The sequence below is a fragment of the Phalacrocorax carbo genome, chromosome 3, assembly GCF_963921805.1.
Source record: "Phalacrocorax carbo chromosome 3, bPhaCar2.1, whole genome shotgun sequence".
In the NCBI taxonomy this organism is placed as follows: domain Eukaryota; kingdom Metazoa; phylum Chordata; class Aves; order Suliformes; family Phalacrocoracidae; genus Phalacrocorax; species Phalacrocorax carbo.
Genome location: NC_087515.1, coordinates 119,125,413 through 119,147,811, shown reverse-complemented (window position 1 = coordinate 119,147,811; position 22,399 = coordinate 119,125,413). Strand labels below are relative to the sequence as shown.

Genomic DNA, 22,399 nt, shown 5'->3' with positions numbered 1-22,399 from the left:
TTTTTATTTCTTTTCATCACATCTACTTACGTTGTCCCACCAAAAATATTTTGCATCCTATGCGTTTGTAGCCCTTAAAAATTAGTAGTTACGGTTCTCCACCCCATTGCCTCTTTGCTGCCGCTTTGCCAAGCTGTTCTTATTTCTCTCTGTATATACAACTTCCTTTAGAAATTTTATCATCCAAGCCCTTTATTAATTTTATGCTGTATTTGTGGCCAGCTTTTGGTTGAAATATTCCCTTTTAAGATGTATAGCACAAAATGCAATCTGCTTTGTCTCCTAGGGAGTCGGAGCTTCCTCTGGCATTTGTGATGTGTTTCGTCACTATATGTAACATTAACTTGCAGAGCTTCTCTCTCGCTTACTTTCTGCACCATATCATGTTGCAAACTTCCATATCATTTGCTGTTCACCAGCTCCCATCTGTCCTTTCAGCTTTATTGCTCACCAGTTTTTTTCCCACTCATTCATGCTTTAGATTATTTTTCCTGGGCATATGTAAAGGTAGTAGTAGCTTCTGAGTTGGTTCTGTGAGCTGATTAATTAAAGTACCAAATTTAACTTAACAGAACCTCATTATTATACTGCTTCTTTCCATTTTGGGGTTGCTTTTTGAGGTGGACTGAGGGGGTTTTCTCTGTACCTCTGCTTGGAAAAATTGCCTTAAGTATCGTGAAGCAGATACCCAGAAAGCTGGTGTGGCATGTACCAAAGCACTACATTCATTGGAAAGCACAATCAAGCTCCAGAGGAGAGGTAGTGTCAGTCATTATGAAATACCTGTAGCTCTTCACCTATCTGTAATTGGAAGACCAGATCTGCAAACATTGACCAAATACATAATATGTTTCTGATTTCTAAGCAGGCCAATGTCAAGGTCCTCTAGTGCAAATGCAGACTTTGCTTGACTAAGCCTAGAAGCGAGAGACTGCACAGAAATGAAATGCAATGCAATTGCAGACATCATGCACTGATGTTAACAGCGCTGACCTGCATTTTTCGTCTTGGCATGCCCTTTATAGTCACCATGCATGTAGTATGAAGTGATGTTTAGTAGTTCTGAATCATTCAAGAGCAGAATGCAGGAATTATTGCATACCTGCAGCTTTTAAAGAAGTAAATACTAAATTCCAGTCTTTATACATTGCCATGTTAAGTGGCATCAGTATATTTACACTGTGTTTTCAGTTCTGGAAACAATACACTGCTGTGAACTGGCCTTTTTAGAGAACACTTCCCAAAACACTGCTTTGTAGTAGCATTTGTTCCCCGAGAAAGTACTTCTCCCATGGAGGGGTCTTATTTCATTCTGTAAAATGAAACTCCTAATTAGAAGTCTTAGGTCCTCTGTATCTTTACAGATAGAGATCTCTACAGATACAGATGCTTTCTGGGAAGCAGAAGATTTTACTAGAAGGTGGGTTTAGTTCATTTGATGTCATCTGAGTATCTGTCCATGACTGACTTCAGTTGGGAGTCTTGGGTGATGTAACTCCTACCTTAGGCACGTCAGTTAAGGGCCACAAGCATAGGTGATAAAAATTCTTCTACTAGTTTCACCTCTTTCTATTTACAGAAGGCATACAAAGAGAAAAAGTCAAGCAGGACAGTCAATAATCAGTGCCCCTAATATGATATAGTTCAGGTTATTTCTGTACTGATGCCATTAACGAACACTGTTTCTCGTACTCCTGGCCATAGCTCAGCTCTGTGTGTATGAGCCAACTTACTTTGTTTAATTATGAATTTGCTCTTTTAGTGTAAGATATCATTAATATTCATGTAACCAGTGTATTGGATGGAGATCTCTAGATTTTGCTATATTTATTCAGCAAGGAATCAGAAGCGTGTACCTGGGCAGTATGTGTACATGTGTGTGTGCATTTGCTGGACTTGCCATGTGCCCAAGGCAATACCTAGACCTAATGCCTTAGAGGTAACCACACGGAGGTTGTCAAGCATAATTCAATCCAAAGTTCATTTGGTAAATGGATCTTATGGACTGCTTGCATGCTTTTATGCTTAGTCCTTAAAAGTACATTTGATGTTTACATACTAATGTTTTATACCTTTGGCACTACTGTTTGTATTTATAAATGTCTGTATAAAAGAAAAAAAAATCCTGACTTTTTAAATAATGTTCATCTACAAAAACACGTTCCTCTATGCTGCTATCCTGTTACATTTATGCTACTGTGCTCTCATCTACATAAAAAAGCTGGCTGGGTCACTGTGTGCTTAAAGATGGCATTAAGTAGTTCTGCTCAACTGAACCATAATTTCTTCAGGTACTGAGAGAATTTCTGCCTGTGAGCGTCTGTACGTCCTCCATGTGCCTTCACAGCCCTGTATGAATCAGTTCCCTTTAGGAACTCAATCTCTAGCTGAATCCTCAGTATGCCTATGAAAACTCTACCAGAAGGTTCCTTTGATCAAGAGTCTTGATCCATTCTGTTCTCAAACTATGAAAACTCAAATTCCCCTTAGTAAAGTCAACCTGGCAGACAATGTCGTGATGCTGTTAGCAGCACTCAAAAAGTTTGCTTTTCCCAGGAGATAAGAATTCCTTCAGCACATCACAGGAAAGCACATTGTGGAGGACAGAAGAGGTGCCTGAGGACTGGAGGAAACCAAATGTCATTCCAGTCTTCAAAAAGGGGGAGAAGGAGGACTGGGGAACTATAGGCCAGTCAGCCTCACCTCCATCCCCAGAAAAGTGATGGAGCAGTTCATCCTGGAGGTCATCTCCAGGCATGTAGAGGACAAGGTTATCAGAAACAGTCAACATGGATGCACCAAGGGAAGATCATGCTTGACCAACCTGATAGCCTTCTATGGTGGTGTGACTGGCTGGGTCAATGAAAGGAGAGCAGTGGATGTTGTCTGTCTTGACTCAAGTAAGGCGTTCGACACTGTCTCCCTTAGCCTCCTCACAGGCAAGCTAAGGAAGTGTGTGTTGGATGAGTGGACAGTGAGGTGGGCAGAGAACTGGCTCAACAACAGAACTCAGAGGGTTGTGATCAATGGAGCAGAGTCTGGATGGAGGCCTGTCAGTAGTGGTGTTCCCCAGGGGTCTGTGCTGGGTCCAGTCCTGTCCAACATATTCATCAATGACCTGGATGATGGGACAGAGTGTAACCTCAGCGGCTTCACTGATGATACCAAGCTGGGAGGAGTGGCTAATACACCAGAAGGCTGTGCTCCACCCAGCGAGACCTGGACAGGCTGGAGAGCTGGGCCGAGGGGAACCTGAGGAAATTCATCAAGAGCAAGTGCAAGGTCCTGCCCCTGGGGAGGAACAACCCCACGCACCAGTACAGGCTGGGGGCTCACCTACTGGAAAGTAGCTCTGTTGAGAAGGACCTGGAAGTGCTGGTGGGCAGCAAGGTGACCCTGAGCCAGGAATGTGCCCTTGTGGCCAAGAAGGCCAATGGTGCCCTGGGGTGCATGAAAAGGAGCGTGGCCAACAGATCGAGAGAGGTTATCCTCCCCCTCTACCCTGCCCTGCCCTGGTGAGACCACATTTGGAGTGCTGTGTCCAGTTTTGGCCCCCCAGTTTGAGAAGGACATGGAACTGCTTGATCAAGTCCAGCGGAGAGCTATGAAGATGACGAGGGGACTGGGGCATCTCCCTTACGAGGAAAGGCTGAGAGACTTGGGTTTGTTCAGCCTGGAGAAGAGAAGACTGAGGGGAGATTTCATCAATACTTATAAATATCTAAAGGGAGGGTGTCAGGACTATGGGACTAGGCTCTTTTCATTAGTGCCCAATGACAGGCCAAGGGGCAATGGGCACAAGTTGAAAGACAGGAAGTTCCCCCTGACCATGAGGAAGAACCTGTTTCCTGTGCGGGTGCCAGAGCAGGGGCACAGGCTGCCCAGGGAGGCTGTGGAGTCTCGTTCCCTGGAGACTGGACGCAGTCCTGTGCACCCTGCTCTGGGCGTGGACAAGGGGGTTGGACAAGATGATCTCCAGAGGTCCCTTCCAACCCCTATCATTCTGTGATTCTGTGAAATTTAAGTATATTGTTTCAAGTTTTAACAGCATGTTCACAAAGTTGCATACACTAACTGTGCTTTTGTTTGGAAAACAAATTAAGCTCTGCAGGGAGCAATTTATGCTCCTCATATACAAAGGATTTTCTTAGAAAATTAAAAAAAAATCCTTCTTTCTGTCACTTAGTCTCAAAGATTGTACATAACACAGTGAGAAGTCTGGAATGATATTATGCCAAAGTGAAAATTTGGGCACTAATAAAAAGGAAATTTAGAAAATATACTTTGACAGTGTGAAATCAAGTGCACATGTCCCTGCCTTACAGCAGTATGTTGGGAGGGCGCTATTGAAGATGGTAACAGAAGACTGTCTTGAACTGAGCATCCGGTAATGAACTAAGCCACCATGACATTCATGGTAAAAGAAAAATGAACTTTTCTACAAAATGTTGGTTATTTACATTTTTTTTTACCACTTTGTTTTACAAAAATATTTTAATTACTCAAAGAATAAGCTTTGGTTAGAGCAGAGGATTGTGAATTACCATACAGTTGTTTTAAATCTTCCTACTTTCGCAATGTATATTTTCTTGTGAAGTCATCTAACTGCCCAAATTTCAGGTTTTTTGCCAATTAAAAGCATGCTAAGACTTCTCTGTGGGACTTAAAAGATGTCCCTGCTCACTGCAGGGGTTTGGACTAGATGACCTCTAAAGGTCCCTTCCAACCTAAACCATTCTATGATTCTATGATTAATTCTTATAAGGTACTTTGAAATTTTCAGTGATAAGATTGTCCATTAACTGTGTTTGCGATACTCGTTCTGTTGCCTATTTAATATGCCCAAACCTTCATTTAGATTCACAGGAGATCCATAAGGTAAAATGGAAGAAAGTGCACACAGTGTGTTCTTACTTCACACCAGGAGTCAAATAATTTTTTGTCACCTGTGCTCATTTTTTAGTTCATTTGCTGTCATGAAATCGTGTGCGTTTGTTGGTATTGAGCTGTGATAGACAACTTGCTGATACAACAAACCAAATGGCATCTTGAACAGCTGAGGAAGGAATTATTCAAGATTTTTAAAACATATCTCTATGTGATATATGTTGTATTGTACTATACTATACTATACTATACTATACTATACTATACTATATATAAATCATGACTGAGCAAAGTGAACTGGCAAGTCCAGAAAGTCCCACTCTGGTGAGAGGAGAGCCCAAGCCAGCACTGTCTGGTTTGACCTGTGTGTTTTCTTGGAAATCTGCTCAGCACAGCTGTGGTAATAAAGCAGGGAATACTTCCCTGACCCTCGTTGTTTTGCCTGCAGGTTTCTGCATACTGAGTAAAAGAAATTGTGATTAATGTGGCACTCCGTGTCAAGGGTAAACTGTAGATTACCATTAAGTGCATCATTATGTTATCTTTGAAAAATTTACTAGGTTTCACCTGACAGATAATAGCTTTTCCTCTGCCAACACAACAGTGGAATAATAAACTAATAAATGGGATGAACTAAAATATATCAAAAGAAGTGTTACTTTTGACAGAGAAACAGTTTTTGCTTTTTGTAGCGTTTTGAAGGAATTGTAATGAAAAATTCCTCGCTCATTTTCTTTCCAGCTCTGTGATTTGAAGTCAATAGTGATGCTATCGCTGCGGAGCAGGGGTGTGCGGCTGCAGGGTCTGTGGGTGAGCTGCAGAAGTGTACTTGGATGTTTCTGCACTGAGCATCGGTCAGTGCGACGGTCGGTTATAGAACGTAATAGATTGCTTCCTGCTTCTGCCCGCTGATTTGATCTCTGGAGTTCCTTGTGGGCGCTGAGTTGTGTAACCGGTGCAGAATCTGAGTCTTATGATCTTTTTGTTGGTGGTTATTATACAAAACAGTTCTGCACCCCTGGTGATTAAGCACAGGTTATGCAGCAGGAGCGAATACTTTCCAAAACCTTCCCCACTCAAAAGTCGATGTGAGCCTCCAGCAGCTGCTGCCTCTGCCATTAAAGTGGCATGAACCAGTGGGTTATTTCTGAGGAAGTTTCACTTTCTGATGGTGCAGGAGGGATATTTTCTTCAGCAGGTCAGAGTCTTGCTGTTGTGTTACGACTTCGGTAGAGAGGTCTGACTGTGCCTGTGAGGTGTCGTGGGCAGGGACGGTCTGTCCCTTGAGAGCCAAGGTACGGGACTGACAGAGCCTGGCTGTAATTAATTAATTCACCTACTTGGGGTCTTTTCTGAAACAAATCTTTAAAATGGCTTTTACTCCTTTCTGTCAGTCGGCGTCTGCCTTTTCGCATCCTGCCTGCTTTTCTCTCCCATTTTGTTTCTCTGAGCAAATCACCGCTCCATGGTAAAGAGCAAGCAGCACGGTGTTGTAGCTCTCTCTGGGCCCTCAGCTGAAGTGTTTGTGTGTCATGGTTTAACCCCAGTCGGCAACCAAGCCCCACACCGCCGCTCGCTCACCCTCCCGCCCCAGCAGGATAGGGGAGAGAATCAGAAGGGCAAATGTAAGAAAACTCATCAGTTGAGATAAGAGCAGTTTAATGATTAAAATTTAAAAATATGTAGTAATAATAACAACAACAATAATAAAAAATTATAATGAAAAGGAAAACAACGAGTGAAAGAGAGAAACAAAACACAGGAAAAACAAGTTATGTGACCACTTGCCACCCACCGACTGAGGCGCAGCCAGTTACTGAGCAGCTGTCCCTGCTGGGTCCCTGGGGCAACCCTCCCTGTTTATATACTGAGCATGATGACATATGGTAGGGAATATCCCTTTGGCCAGTTTGGGTCAGCTGTCCTGGCTGTGCCCCCTCCCAACTTCTTGTGCACCTCTTCACTGGCAGAGCATGGGAAGCTGGAAAGTCCTAGACTTAGTATAAGCACTACTTAGCAACAACTAAAACATCAGTGTGTTATCACATTATTCTCATGCTAAATCCAAAGCACAGCACTGTACCAGCTACTAGGAGGCAAACTAACTCTATCCCAGATGAAGCCAGGACACTGTGATCTCCGGAGGGTACACCTGAGGTGCCTGAATCTGTAACCAGCGTTTCTTTTGCGTAATCAAAACTGCCTGATTTCAGAAGTATTGAGCTCCTCTCGTTGGCATCACAGGAGTTAACAGCTCTGAAAATCGAGTACTTTTCTGAATACTGGTTTTAAGTGGCATCCAGTTTTTAAGTGTGGTGCTGTATCCTCAGCACTGCTGTTTACCAGTCCCTGTAACAAGTAGTATTACCTGTTCAAACTTCAAATCGTAGCTGACGAATGTCATTCAACTCTTTCAGTAGCAGGCATTAATGAAAGATATTAGTGTGGGGTTTTTTTGGCTTGATCTGATTTGCATACTTTTAGTGTTTTTATAAAGAAACCATTTAAACATTTTACAAAAATCCATGGCTGGTGTGGTTAAGACTATTAAATTGTGCAGTGATAAACAACAATTTGTTGTAAATGTAATTGTTTGTCTTTTTGTACTCTGTTCTCATTTTAGTCAAAACAAAAAAACTTCCAGCTATTTCCGCAAATCCAAAAACAGTTTGACATATCCATTTTCCAATGAAGACTTGTAGGTACTCAGCTGTCACCTTGTCATCTTGTTTTAGATAGATTAAAAGCAGGATCGAAAGCCCAGATGTACAGGAATGTTTATATTCTTTATGTAGGTAGTTTGGAGGAAGTCTTTGTTGTATTCTTTAACGTTTATATGAAACAGTGATCATATGAAGTGAATCATACTCATTTAAGGATCCTGCCTAAACAAAGCTCCTTGGTCAATGCCCTGCTTTCAAGGAATGGACATTTAATACTCTTTGCCTTGACCAAAGCACATAGATATGTAACACTGTATTCTGCAAAGCTTCTAAGTATCTAATTCTAGGAATATAGTAAAAATCTAGGGATTTTACCACTGACTTCCTTTAAGCTTTTCGTAATACAGTTCTGGTTAATATGCTGGCTTGGAAAATACTTTATTTCTGGTTACAGAAATGTATGCCTAATATTAGATGCCAAGTCAAAACTCCAGTTGGGATTCAGAATCAGCTGCAGCCATCTAAACTGAGATGTCTACAGCATAGGTATCTATGTGTGACCTAGGTAAGCAAAATACATGGCCTTGATTCAGTTGTCTGTGCTTAAGTGTCTGCTGCCACTTGAGATGCCCTTGGCCATTTGAGACGACCGCCTCTGACTGGCAGATGTGACAAAAGGTCTGTGAGAGCTCCTTGGCCTTCTGGGTAGATGGCTGGAGCCAGGTGGAATTCCGTGGAGCCTGTACCTAAGCAACTGACGTAGGTGTCTTCTGTGAGGTGAGACTACTCACTTCTTCTATGAAATAAGTAGTTTATCTTCTTTCTGTCTTGTAAAGTTTCCTGTGCAGGTTGTACATACCTGAGGTTGATGGACTGATAGCTCTAGACACCCAAGTATATAAACAGTGATAAAATGAAACTCCAGAAGTCCCCACACCTTCCTACGCTGGAGTGTGTTGAAGGAATAAAGGGCAGAACATACGGGGCATTTAGGCCATTTTGTCCTCTGGACACATGCTCAGGCCATGCCCTGTTCATTTTTTCACAGATATATACACCACTTGACTAGTGACTAGGAGCTACCTTGGCACCCACATTGAATTATGTGAAGAGCTTGCAGATAACATTAGCTTTTTGTTGTCAAGAAGATCTAAAACTTGCAAGATGTCATATTACAGTCCCTTGAACCATTCAGGTCTTGAGCCCTATGTAATTTAAAGAGTTAAAATTTGATGATGAAAATAGAAACAGCTGCCTGTGACTAACCCAAAGAGTAACTGCGCCTTACACATTGAACTTTAATGTATGCATCATCCTGAGGGTTGAAAACTTGCAATTTAATAGTACGTTAAACCAATAACTGTTAAATAAGTTAAATGACAGTTTTACAAATACTGTTTATTGTCACAACAATCAACAGTGACAATTCCAGTATGGTGTAAGAATACGTGTGCTGTTTTTATCGGGTTGACCGAAGGACAGCAAGGTAGGTGATACAACCCACAGATCTCAGCAACTCGTGGGCACAGGGCATGTTTGCCTTCACTAGATGCACTGGCCAACTTTCAGAAATCCCCAGATCCGCTCAAGTTTCTGTGACTAGTGTCTCTAGTCACCCAGTTCTCTGCCTTACCATGTGCGTAACCAATAAGAATCACTGGACTTTGAATTGGGGGTAGTTTAAACCAGGTGAATCTGGATTTCTCTCTCTAGATATGTGTAATAGTTTTTGTGTTTTGACTGATTGTTATCAGGAGAAACTCCTATCATTATGTATGAGAAGGGTTTCCATAAATAAAGGGGTCATTAACATTTACACATTACTTAATGTATATACTGTGGCATTCATAGGTGTGACAATACCAGGTGCTTACAATAGGCAATGTCCTCCATCTTCAGAATGACTGGTCTTATAAATTCTGAAAGTTGCAACTTGAATATACTTCTGTGCTATCTACTTGATTTTGGCCAGTGTAAATGGCATATAGATTAGATCCTGGCATTTGAAAAGTAAAAAAAATATTAACTGATGATGAGCATTTGAATCTCATTAATTTCCTTCATTTTACCTGTATATCTCTACATCGCTTACTTCAAGGCACAAATATGACGTACTTTTTTTATGAACAAGTGTGTCATTATAACAAAATGTTAAATCTGTTGTATCTGCGTTTGCATTGTAAAAATGTTGAACTACATCTTTAAGCAATTCTGCAGTCAAACGCATATTTCAAAATCCTGTCTTGGGAATCTAGCAGTAAACTAAAAAATAGTTGAAAAGTTTGAAAACCACAAATTTTACATTTCTGTTACTGTCTGCAAAAGATTAAAAAAAGAAAGAAATTAAATAAAATTATCCTCCATCTTACCACCATCTTTTTAATTTGTGGGCCATTAAAAAACGCAGGAATGCATGGGACATTGTAACAGCTTTCTTGGTTTGTCCTCTTTCCTCCAAGGGTTAGCAACTTCCCCCAGTGGTTAGTACAGCACTCCAAGCAACTAATCCTCTATCTATAAACCGTAATGTCAAAGGATTAATGTGTGCCTGGGAACGCAGGTCAAATCTGCTTTAGATCACAACAGTTTGAGTTCAGCTCCTAGCTGAAATATCACGAAACTACCATATAATTTAGTACAAGTCTTGCATTCCTATACTTCAGCTGCTGGTTGCCTTTAATAAAAAGAGGCCCAGGACTGATTTCCTTGAGACTGTATTTTTCTTTGTCTAAAACCAAAGTAGTATCAGCTGGAAAGTAGAAGGATTTCTTAAAATAGTTCTGTACTTGGTATAAATAGCACTTTCAAAGTCTCCTTTTAAAATACTGTAGGAAGTACAATAGGGCAAGTTACTGCTATTTCCTGCATTTCTTTGGTTTGGTGTATTACAATGCCCAGATCTTGTAAGCATCTCTCGGTGGCGTGCCCTGCCTTCCGCTGGACACCTGCTGAGACCAGTGGCGCTGCGCACAGGTGCAGTGGCGTACATTAGCTGAGTCTCATCTGAGAGTACAGACAATTATTTTTAAATATTTTTTATAAAAATATTACTCTAATTTGTGCCATACGTAGAAAGATATGTGCAGTAAGCAGGCATATATAAATATATCTGTTTTATTTATGTTGAGTCACCAACAAAGCACAACAATTTATACCTAACTATCTTCAACTGTAATATCCAGAATCTCTCTTATTTTGCCTTCTTGATACTTCTGTTAGGTCTGTAGTTGTGTGTCTGAGGATTTTTCCTGTATGAATTTTTGCATGTGATTTTACTTGCACGACGATGTGGCAGGTGTTCTTTTAGCATATTTGTTTGATCTTAACATTGAGATATAATTGAGAGTAGGTATATTAATTAACTTTTGGTTAACATGGGTGGGGTTTTTAATTAATTTCATTCCATTTTTAAGGCTACAGAATCTTCTATTATAAAATAATTACCAGTTTTAGAGTGTATCTATTTCATTATTGCATATAAAAAGCAGTATTGTGCACCCCTGTACACATCTTAGCGAAGGGGCTGTGTGCTTAGACACTTGTTCTGAGCTAGTTTACCTATATTGAACTGCAAATTGAAAACCCCACGTGTTGTCAAACTGCAAAGTTACTGTCACAGTGGCTGTACCAGATGAAATAAAAAGCACTGTACTTTTGCTGACATAAAAAATCCGCCGGGACTGAAATGACAGTTCCTGCCTGCTGCCCTCTGGTGGGGTCACCATCCTCCCAGAGCAAGCGGCTGCGCTCGCACTCCTGGGCACTTGTTTCAAAACCGATAGAACCGAGGATTTCATAACCACGTTCTTGTTTGCTTCGTCTTTTAAAAAATTTAATGCAGGCACACGGCAAGCCTGCCTATATGTCTGAGGTGCAACACACCTGGAAACCCAACTTCATTTCCAGCAGAAACTCATTTAAAAATTAAGTCTCCTGGGCTGGGATGCGGCGCTGTACGACTTCGCTGACAGTCATTCTCTCATGGCCTGACAGGTTCTCCGCTCTGTGCTGCTGTTTCCGACGATAGAGCGAATGGCTCAGTCTCCCCAAGGGAAGCTCATGACCCCTTTGCTGTGCAAACTGCGTTATGTTCTGTACATGCCCGTCTACCTGCTGTCCTTCCTACCAGAGGGAGTCAAAGCCTCCCTGGTGCGGTTTGCTCTGCGAGGAATGAAGACCTGTGATGAATCTTCCATAACAACCTCCGTAAATCTCTTCAGCGTGGACTGCATTGGTGAGCACTTACTTTGTTGTTGTTACACCAACTTTTGTATTGTTCTCATTTAGTAAATGTTGATGTGGTTTTTTTGGAAAAACCTTAAGGCAAAAGCATTAATAAGATTTGAAGGACAGGTCTGATCTTTTCTCAAATTAAGACCGTAGGTACAGAAACATCTCAAATGAGTCAATTTTGAAAAAAAAAAAGTCTTGAGGGGAAAATAACAAACAAAATATTTCCCCCAAGAATATATATTCCATAAGAAAACTCTGACCTATACTACTAACAGTATCTCACGTGATTAAAACACTGTTTTACAATCTAGTTTATATTACTTATGTGTGCTTACTTTTTGCATTTCATTCATATTGGATGGTGAAAATAAATAGGTAATCAGTTTCACAGTGTTCTTTACATCTGTTTTTTTAAAGTTGTGGCTTAACCAGCCGTATAGGATTTGTCATCTGAATTGGAATATTGGTATATTCAGAAAAGGGCCTTCAGTCTACAAAGACACATAAAAGTCACTTTATGCACAGAAGAATTTCAGCACTTCTTTGGGCATACAGAGAAAGATAGAAGATTAACATTCCTCCAGTGCATATTGTACCCATATTTTGCACATTTTAGCCAAAGAAACAGCTTTAAGAAAGGGGATAATTTCAGATAAATTATGTTAAGTTTAGAATGAAAACCAGAACGTGGATTGTGCTATACTCCAGGTATTTTGGTAAGTTAGCAGTTGAAAATAATTTGGAATAGAATTGATGTGCTAACACAGTAATAATAGCAAGAAGGAAGTTTTGATTGCATTAATAGTAGTAAAAACACATTCCTACATTTCCAGTTGTGCTCTGTCTTCTATCAGTTAAATTTTGCCTACTAATCGTCCAAACAGATGTGCCAGAGTAACTATGATTGCAGCGAGGTCCTATACCTGTGACGGATATCAGTGGATGTGCTGGTCTGTATTGGAGGCTCGCTGTAGGACTGTAGAGAGACTGAAAGCAGGATGGGCAGTGAGGGTCCTTACTGCCAAATCTAGATAGTCCCATTTATGTCCTGAAAACCTGGTATGATGGCAGTCACTCCACTGCGGTACCCTGAGCCTGACAAAATCAGGCTCCCAGTTGATAAAGTAAATTTCTGCTAGGGGTCCTATGGTTTGTTGCTTGAGTTCTTATTAATTTATGGCAGCTTTATGATGACCAAGGAGAAAGTAAGCATGCAGTCACACATACACTAGGCTTTCAGGCTTCTTCCTTTGATAATTTGGTCTCAAAGAAAGGTATGTGAAGGTCTGCAGGGTCACATCTCCACAAGCCAGGAATCCTTCTCTGGTCCCCACAGATAAACTTTTACCTCTCAAAACAGATTATACACATCCAGGGTTGTACTGGAAATAGTCCTTGGCCTGCATTAACCTCCAAAAAAGCATGGCCAGCCATTGTTTGTGAGTGCTGTTTGGCCCAGACCACAGCAGTGGCAGGAATAATTTAACAGAACGGATTTTGTGTGCTGCTGTTGGAGCCTGACTCTCCGAGCTCTTTAGTCGCCCAGCGAATGAGCCTGGTTGATGTGTGTGTGTCAGCCTGTTGCAGTTTTCTGTGCGCACCAGTGTCTGATCTGTGTCCAAGCTGAAAGGTAAATTGAGGCAAGAAACCAGGCTGAAGGCTCTTTACTCATAGGATGTGATCTCTGCCTATGTTCAGTTTATTCACTGAATTCATTATACCGGAATGAAAACCCCTGTGAGCCAATGTCTTGTAAAACTTGCATAAATAGGCCTTACTGATGCAACTAGTTTCTTTGGGCTTGTGATATCATCTCTCTCAAGCAGAATTCCCCTTTGGTTTCATCTTTGGAAACTGATGATGTTTTACAGCCCAGTGACTCAGGACCACATGTGTGGATTAATAATCTTAGGGCTTTCCGGATATTGCCTGTTAACCTTCTCCTGTATTGTTTGCAGACAATAGAAAATGTTACCATTCAGCAAAAATTAGCTAAACCTAGCACAACAACTGAATCTTTCTTATGGGACTGCTCATCTGTGAGTTACTGAAGCCTCTGAATTTGTGGTAAATGTTTTTCTGATAGATTCCTTGTCCCTTAAAAAACTGCTAGATATGGTTCAGAAACCTTCAGCAAATGAAGTTGTTTCTCCTCTCCAGGAAGGTTGTTGCATGTCAACTCATTAAAAATACACATATTGCCTTTGGCATGTACATCTGTTGCATTACTGTAATTGTAATAAAAGCTGTGATTAAGGGCAGAAAAGATGGTAAAAGTTTCCTTAAAAGTAATACGTCCGTTAAAACAGACCAACCTGCCAGGGTTTTGTTACCACATCCAAAGCTTAGTCACAACAATGTTTTCTCTCCTCTGAAAGGAAATGAGATTTGAAAACTTAATTATAGCAGAACTGTAAGACCGAGTGCCGCTCCCGTTGACATCGAGAGTCAAAAGCACCATTCAGTGGCAGGAGAATCAGGCCCTTGGTTGAAAGAGTCCGAGAAAGAAGAATTATATTACCTTACCTATCTGTCCCACTGTTTCAACTTATGTTTGTTCCTGCTTCTTATCCAAAGTCCTCTTTCCGTTGTCCTAACTTCATAGTTGGTGATACGTGGAAGCCCCAGTCACACAGCAGAAGGTTTTGCAATGACACCGTGCAGAAAGGTGACATAATATGTCTTGTCCCAAAGGAGAAATAGTGCAGAAAGAGACAGACAGCAGGACTGTAAAGGAAATGGATTGTAAGAAAGGATGGGAAGACATAGTGTATAAATGATAAATTACCTATTAGAAATAAGCAAAGGGGTCTGAAGGCAGTTTGCCTACCTGGGTTAAACTTCTAGCAAAGATATCTTAGGGCAGAAAAAGCATTACAAGGAAAAAAAAAAACTAGCATTTGGGTACTTGTGTTCACGAAACTAGGAGATGAATAGACAGAAAAATTGGACATTAGTGACCTTGAGTTATCTGAAACATTGTCACGCTGTTTATTCAGGCTAGCAAAACAAGGATACCCCTATCTAGCACAGTGGTGGTTGTTCTACAAATCATGTACAGTCCCGCAATGCTGGAATACTTTGGCACTCCAGCACGTTGAAATCGGTAAACATTTCTTCGGTGACAGATGCCAGTAGCCGACTTACAGTGACATGAAACCGTTCTGTCTACGCGGGACAGGATTTATTGTCCAGCCATTTGACTGGCAAACTTCCTCCATTTGTTTCTGTAAAATTTCCACAAAAGCACAGACATTACATAATGGGTAAACACCGCAAAGCTTTTTTGGGAGGCGGGCTGGCAGGTCAGAGGTTAATGTCTGGATGACAGTGAAGATACAGATAAGCACAATAGCAAGAAAAACCTCCAACTGGCCCAAACACGGTGCATCCTTTGTGATCTTGAACCTGTGACTTCCCTGGAGGAATCTCCCTGTTTGTTTAACCTATCTGGGGAGCAGGGGAGCATGGAGATCTGGGGCGGGGGGAGGTCTGCTTTGTGCAGTTCAGGCAGGTCGGGAAGGAGGGGACTCCGAAACCTGAAATGAGGGTTTCAGATGGGTTCAGGCTGTTACACAAATGCAGGCCAGAGACAGTAGATTTCCGGTTTAAGCATCCAAGAGATGTTGTAAGACGACAAGGAACTAAGATTAAACTTCAGAGTTTGGATTCAAAGTTTATCTTGTTCCAAGTGTGGAAACATTCAAGTTTTATCTGGGTTTTTACATTTCCCTCATTTACAGAGAAAAAAGGGCATTTTCAGACATGCCCACAGGACTGCATAAGAAGTGAGAGTCCCAGCTGAGGTATTGAGGCTTGTCTCCCAGCAGTAGCTACCTCTCTCTGTTGGTTGTACAGGATGACAAAATTATATCCCTGAAGTGCCATAGAGTAAAAAGCTTTCTCATAGCATAACATTTGCAGAACGGTCCAATAGCATCTGGGAGATAAATTTGTACCAAAAGCCAGTGAAACATAGGCTTCCAGTTGCTATGAAAATGGAACGTAAGCTTTTACATTGACAAAGTTATTTTAAAATTTTATCTCCAGGGAGCCAACTGGAAAATTTCAGTCTGGGTTTGAATTATCCCAACCTTGGGAGCTGTCATGTCTCGAGATCTGTTTCTATTCCAATTCTCTCTTCTTAATCAGAGAGATTTTAAATACGATATTATGGGGGGTCTTCATCTGACCACTGCGACCACTGTGCTGTCCAAATAGTTGGCATCTAAAGCAGGACGGGTGAATCACACCCTACAGGTGACTTTCTCTTTACTGACCTAAAAGGGACCCTGTCTCTACTAGATACCTAAAATTAGAGGAGATAAATCCCTCTCTACCTACTGGCTGCTCATTTTGCTGCAGACATCAGAAAACAATGTGATCTGAATTGTCCATGCAGCCTTTACCCTTGCCGCCAGGACAGTGAGATATCCTGTGCTTTGGCTACATTAGAATTTATAGCTGCAGGTTTCTAGTGAGAGTCCTGTTGTTTGTTTCCTGCCTTCTCTGAAAATTCTTTTTACATCTCGTCCTCCATTTCCTGACAAGTAAGATGGAAAATTTTTTGAGAGTTCTTTTTTGGGACTAAAATGCTGTAGGAATAACCTATCTAACTGAAATACTTAGATAAGGACAATGTGTATTGTAAATTGTATTTGTGGCACTCAATAGTGCCTCCATCTATTCTGTTCCTATGTTTCCGAGTTAAAAAACAGTCTTTAAAGTATTACATAAGCATTTGATAAACAAATTCACCTGAAATGGTAAAATAAGAGGGCTTTTCCTCCCTAAAGAGTATTTTAAAAAGCTATATAACCACATAGGTAAAATTTAGTTTACTTTTCTTTGGTTTTAGATTAAAATGGTATTCTTTTCTTGCATTGAAATTAAAATTTAACTTTTAAAAGTTTCAGTAGGTATGACAAGCACCTCTAAATTCAGCACGGAAGGCAGAGCTCTTTTGATTTTCTTGTATGGAACTGAAAGTCTCCATCGAGACATTGAAGGCCAAGGGGGAGTTGTGCATTATATTCTCATCTAGGTTTTATTATTATTTCAAACACTGTACTAGCACATTTGAAAAAGGATCTGACGTTCAGGCCAAGCAATGAGCTATTGCCCAGCATCACGCAGCTGGTCAGCAGCAGAACCCCACATAGACCTGCATCCCAGGGCAACAGTTTATGCACTGAACCTGCTTAACCATGAGTTTAACTTTATATATATATATACACGTTAGTCATGAGCAGCTTCCACAAACTGCATTGGCTAGGCAGGCTGACAGTATTTAGAAATGCAGTGCATTTTTGAACAGAGACAGAAACTGTTACCAAAAAGGATTTGAAGTAGCACCTTGCAATCTCACAACTACATTTTTCATAGAGGGCGTGAGAATAAAAGCTTTTCATCCCCCTGCCACTGTGCAGTCTTTGATACTCTGTGGGGAAGAAAGAGGTCAAAATGATACAGCAGGTAAGTTCCCTCCCTCTCACTAGCATCTAACTAATTAGGATTCAAAAGAAGTTGTCTTTCCCGAAATCAGGTGACTCCACAGCTGTCACTTACAAGGTGGTTTTTGCCTGTATCTGAATTCGCTACTGCCAGATTTTGCCAAGGGTCAGAAGGCCGCTTTAGGCAGCCCAGCAGTCTGACCCGGCGTGCTAAATCCTCTGCTTCTGCAGGGTTTCTCAGCAGGCTCCTGTTGCTGTCGCAGTTGAGTCCTATCCACTCCTGACATTTTAACTGATGATCGTAATATGTATTTCTGCAAAGTGTTTAAGAGCGTGTTTCCTTACCTGTGGAAACACAGTAATATTTTATCACCTGCTTCGCAGGAAAAGGGGCCAAAGAATAACAGTCTTTAATATTTTCATGTTTCCTCTGCTACTGTTTATTTTCCTGTGTGATGCCTGACTAAAATGTTTGTTTAATGTAGTCGGACAACTCACCTTACCAAGGCAGCACTTGAGCTGACGGAAAAACCTCACATCTGCTTTATTCTTTCTGTGAGCGAACTAAACTTTTCCTTATTTTACAGTAGGATGCTCATATTAAATTACTGGAGGAAGGCAACGGCTTTTATGTATTTATAGTCCTATTTATTTTTAAAGTCAATCTGCTTCATAATTTACCCCATTTCCAAAAGAAAGAAAGCTGTTTAACAAGGACTTTTATTACTTGCAAAAGCGTTTACTTTCCTGTGAAAGCCTTGTGAAAATAATAGTAATAATGTGGAAACTTCTCATTGGATTTATTTCTGTTAATTATTCCTCTTTTTCTTCTTGGGGGGAAAACCCAATGTAAAAAGCTCCCACCATAAATATTACTCATAAGGCGTGAATGTTTTGATAGCGGAACTGCTGATCATTTCCATGAAATGTGAGGCACAGTTGGGATTTGGTTGAAGAAAGGGGATTGTTTTTTCACCCCTGGTGGGGTTTCATCCTCAGGGATACGATTTACTCCCACAAATTTGCAGTGAGTCTAATGATGTGTTGCAAATGGCATGAAAAAGGAAGGGGCAACATCAGCAAAGCAGGAAGGGGCAACATCAGCAAAGCAGGAAGGGTGTTGAAAATAAGTATATGCCAGTTAAGTGCGAGCAGCCACACTTGCATTGTGTTAGCCCATGCCAGAGAGTCATTTGCAAATTGGCTCTTACTTTCCCTGGGCCCAATACAGAGGCCCCTGAATTCAGAGGATGGATTCCTTTCTGCAGTAGGCTCATGCCTTTTGACTCAGAGGTGTGTGTCTAAACTCCCCAGGGAACAGCTGAAGCAGGGCTCATGGCTCTGTCTTAACTTCTGTTTACTGGTTGGGAATTTAGCTTGATTCATCGAACTCCTTCACCATGCAGTCCCACCACAGCACTTAAGCACACACTAAATCCATACCTGTGGGTAAACTATAGGCATTTGTGTCTTGGAATAAGGTGTTTTTGGAAAATGACATTTACAGAGCCACTAACTTATGCAATACCTGTCATTCCGTGTGCCTAAAGGGGACACTGATCCGGATGTAATTCCTACAGTCATCTAAAACAACATTGCAGTCTGCTTTGCTGCTGCTTCTTGTCATGAAAATGTCCACCAGCGCTCACTGTCTCCTCTGCCTAATTCTTTAACGTGACAATATTGACAAGGAGAAAATGCCTGCAGTGTCTTCACGGATCTGTGGAGGAAACGTTGGCTTATCTTGAGCAAACCCAGTGGTGCAGGAGGTTGCTTGCTGGTTAGTGCAATGGTCAGGTGTATTTAAAATGAGCTTTAAAAACAGTGGTTTATGTTTAACAAAGGGTGGTGTAAAGTTCACTTTTCATACCAATCAAAGCCACTCCACCTGAGAGGAAGATCACCTCGTTCAAAGGCGGGGTGGTCCAGTTGCTGAATTTCATCAGGGTTCCTCAAGAAAGAACCAGTGTCAAGTTCTAATCCAGAAAAGCACTTAAGCTGACCTCAGTATAGCTATTCACATGCATAAACTCTGGTCTAGAAGAGCATATTAATTCCCAGTAGACCTCAGGCAGGAACCACAATGTGGAGATGCTAAATTGCTGCAGACACTGTCCATCCTGGCCACTCCCTGTGGGACTGAGCACCACCTACACCAGACCCTTCTACGCCACTCTTGCAGGGTAAGAAATCAGACACTTTCCACGACCAAAAATCAGGACCGTAGCAGAAATCCCATCATCATGACCACTGGCCAGAGTATGTGAGAGCTTAAACTGGAGATTAATTTCTCCAGCTAAGGGACAGTTCTGTCGTTTGAAGATGATGGGAGTTGTTCCAAAGTAACTTAGGGCAGGATTAAGTCCATAGACATTTCAGTTTCCATCACACACCCCGCTTCACCTGCACATGCTTCATCACACAAAGTAAATGAGTGTTTTTCGCACTCCTCAACAAAGCATCTATTGTTTGTAAAGCACCTGGGTATAACTGTTGAATAACTTTTTCTTTTTGTCTTCAGCCTCTACTGTGCTTTCTCAAGCACAGCTGACTGATTTTCTTGGATAGTTCTGATCTTCCTGCAACTTTAATACCAAGCAGATTGGAGAATTCCATTGTAACAATTGCAGCTATTTCTGCCTATTTGTGTCGGTCATGGTTATATATTAACTGGTATGTTTTCATTCTAAATTCAAGTGTAAACTTCAGCAGAACCCAAAGTCAATGTTTACATCTTGTAAACCTCTAAACATCAACATTTTATCTAATGTGTGTGTGTATGTGTGGAAGCACATGTTCCTGTGTTAGTCATCCTTGGTACTAAGCAGTTCCTTCTGTTTGATGTTTTAAACAATAAGTTATACAATATTTCCAAGATTGCTGTTGGCAATAATTACTGGTAGAAAATATGTTTTCCCCATAGGAAATTACACTGCTGTTTGGTATTATTAGTTCTTGCCACTGTTTTCTGCCTCCTTCTGAGGAATGACAGAGATTGCTTCCTCAAGAGCAAAGGATAAACTGGAAAGGAAACCAGTGTTACACTCCTCTGAAGAACATTACAATAAGACAGGCAACTTACTAGGAAAAAAAAAGTGACCAGATAGTAGAACGTTCCCCAAGGAAAACTTATTTTCAAAAATTCAATCTACTTTTGCAGGGCATTTGGATTTATCATGGGAATCAAACCTACAATTGATTAATCACTTTACAATTTAAGCAATTTTGCTTTAGAGTTTAGAGGACTTTTGAAAGAGTTGTTTTAAAGCATGTAAAAGTACAGGTGAGCTCTGTTGCACATGGAAATAGCAGTCTTGGGCAATAATTGTCCCATGGAAGTCAAATTATTTTTTTTCTTCTCTGCTCTGCTTGTGGTCGCTCAGAAGGACCAGCAAAACTCTGCATGCATCCCTGCAACTGGATGTTGAACAGTCATGGATTTAGAAATAGACTGTACAATCTGTGGAGCAGAAATGATGTTTTTCCTGATAGTTTGAGTAGTCTCTAACACACTGAAGCCAACCCCTGACTGGGACCTTTAGCGCTCCCACACAGTATAACTGATTCTTAGTTACAGGCAGTCAGTTAGAACTCTTTCCTTTTGCTGCAGTTACCATCAAATTATCAATTTACTTGTATATTGTCCAGTTTACCTTTACCGAGGCCGGGAATGGGAATTAAAACTTGCCAATGTTTTGCATATTTTAAAATATTTCTCAAGCATTTTGTAATAACAGATTATTGTGAAATTATCCTGCTGCCAGGCAGATTTACTACAGAAGGCGTCAGTGAAGCCTGGTGGGAGAAGGAGACCAAGAACTTGTGGAGGTTCTGTGGGAGTCCCTTGTGTGACAGAAGAAAGCATCGTTTCAGGCTTTTCTATGTGCAGTACTGCCGGTACCTGACAAAATGTGTCCCCGGTCGCTACTGTGGTCCTTCACCAACACAAACAAGAGTCTAAAGTAATAGCAATAATAGCAATTAAATGGCAAATGATGAAATAGCAGATGTGTTCTGTGAAAAAAATTGACAGTAAATGATAGTTTTGTAAGGCAGATCATCAGAACTGTCCTGGGAAGCTGCAGTGTCAACATGGGAAAGAAAGACATATAGAAACAAACTACAGACGGTGAGAAACTAATGACAGTGTAATGAGGTTGGTTGTTTTTCACAGGGCATAAGACATGATTATTAAAACCACTGTACTTCCTAAAAGAATATTTGCAAGTATGCACAGGTGTACAGAGGTTGGAGTCAGACCAGTGTCATGGGAGCTTTGTTTTCCTTAACCATGAAAGGTGATTAACGTTAAGCCATTTAGTAAACAAGGCTTGATGATGAGTTTAAGGTGGTGAAAGATAAAAAAATCTTCTAGATCATTATGAACAAAGAAATTCATAAGAGATCAAAGGAATACTGGCAGGAAGATGGTAGATGAACTGGGTGATGTGCAGGTAATGTAAATTCCAAAAGTATGGAAAATAAAGTAGTGTTGCAAGCCTTTAAAAATCAGCAAAATTATTAGTTAATTGGCTTAACAGACTCAGGTGAGGTAACTGACAGAACTGGAATATCAATATGACGGACATAAATTGCTTGGGAAAGAAGAGCAGGAAGAAAGGAGGAGGATGGATGGACTTGTCTTTAGATCCAGGTATTAACGACAGGGGGACCTGTTGAATATTATATCTGCCAAACCATGACAGAGTCAAGAGACTTTTTCTGAGAAACTTCTGAGCCATCCAAAGTGCAGCATGTGGTGTGCTTGGTGTCTGTAGAGGAAGAAATCCGGCAACATATAGACTGTTCAGCTAGTTCTTATAAAGCATTGCCATATATATATATATATATATATATATATTTATATATATATAAAAAGCAGAGAAAGCAATTAGCAGAGAATATATGGCAGTTTGACACCAGAGAATTTGAAGGTGAGAGGCAGGTTGGCTGAATATATTCACCAAAGAGTAACATTTTTGCTAGGACAGGAATGCTTAACAGGTCTACAACATAGAGCTCTACCTTTAAAATCCTGTCATAGTCAGTGGAGAGAGATAGGTAACACTTGTCTAATCTGTGTAGGTGACTACTTTAGGATGAGATGAATTGTGTTCTTTCCACTGACTGTGAATGAAGAAAAATTAAGCTTTAGATATCCAC

At 40.8% G+C, this 22,399-nt stretch overlaps 1 protein-coding gene across 2 annotated transcripts in view; it reads left to right on the top strand.

Moving 5' to 3' along the window:
• Window positions 1–22,399, top strand: part of LDAH (lipid droplet associated hydrolase) — a 129,641-nt gene that overhangs the window by 77,813 nt on the left and 29,429 nt on the right. For both annotated transcript variants that reach the window (XM_064448122.1, XM_064448121.1), the window contains one exon: window positions 11,544–11,784. In XM_064448122.1, coding sequence (XP_064304192.1) covers window positions 11,544–11,784 — 241 coding nt within the window. The remainder of the gene's footprint in view (window positions 1–11,543; window positions 11,785–22,399) is intronic.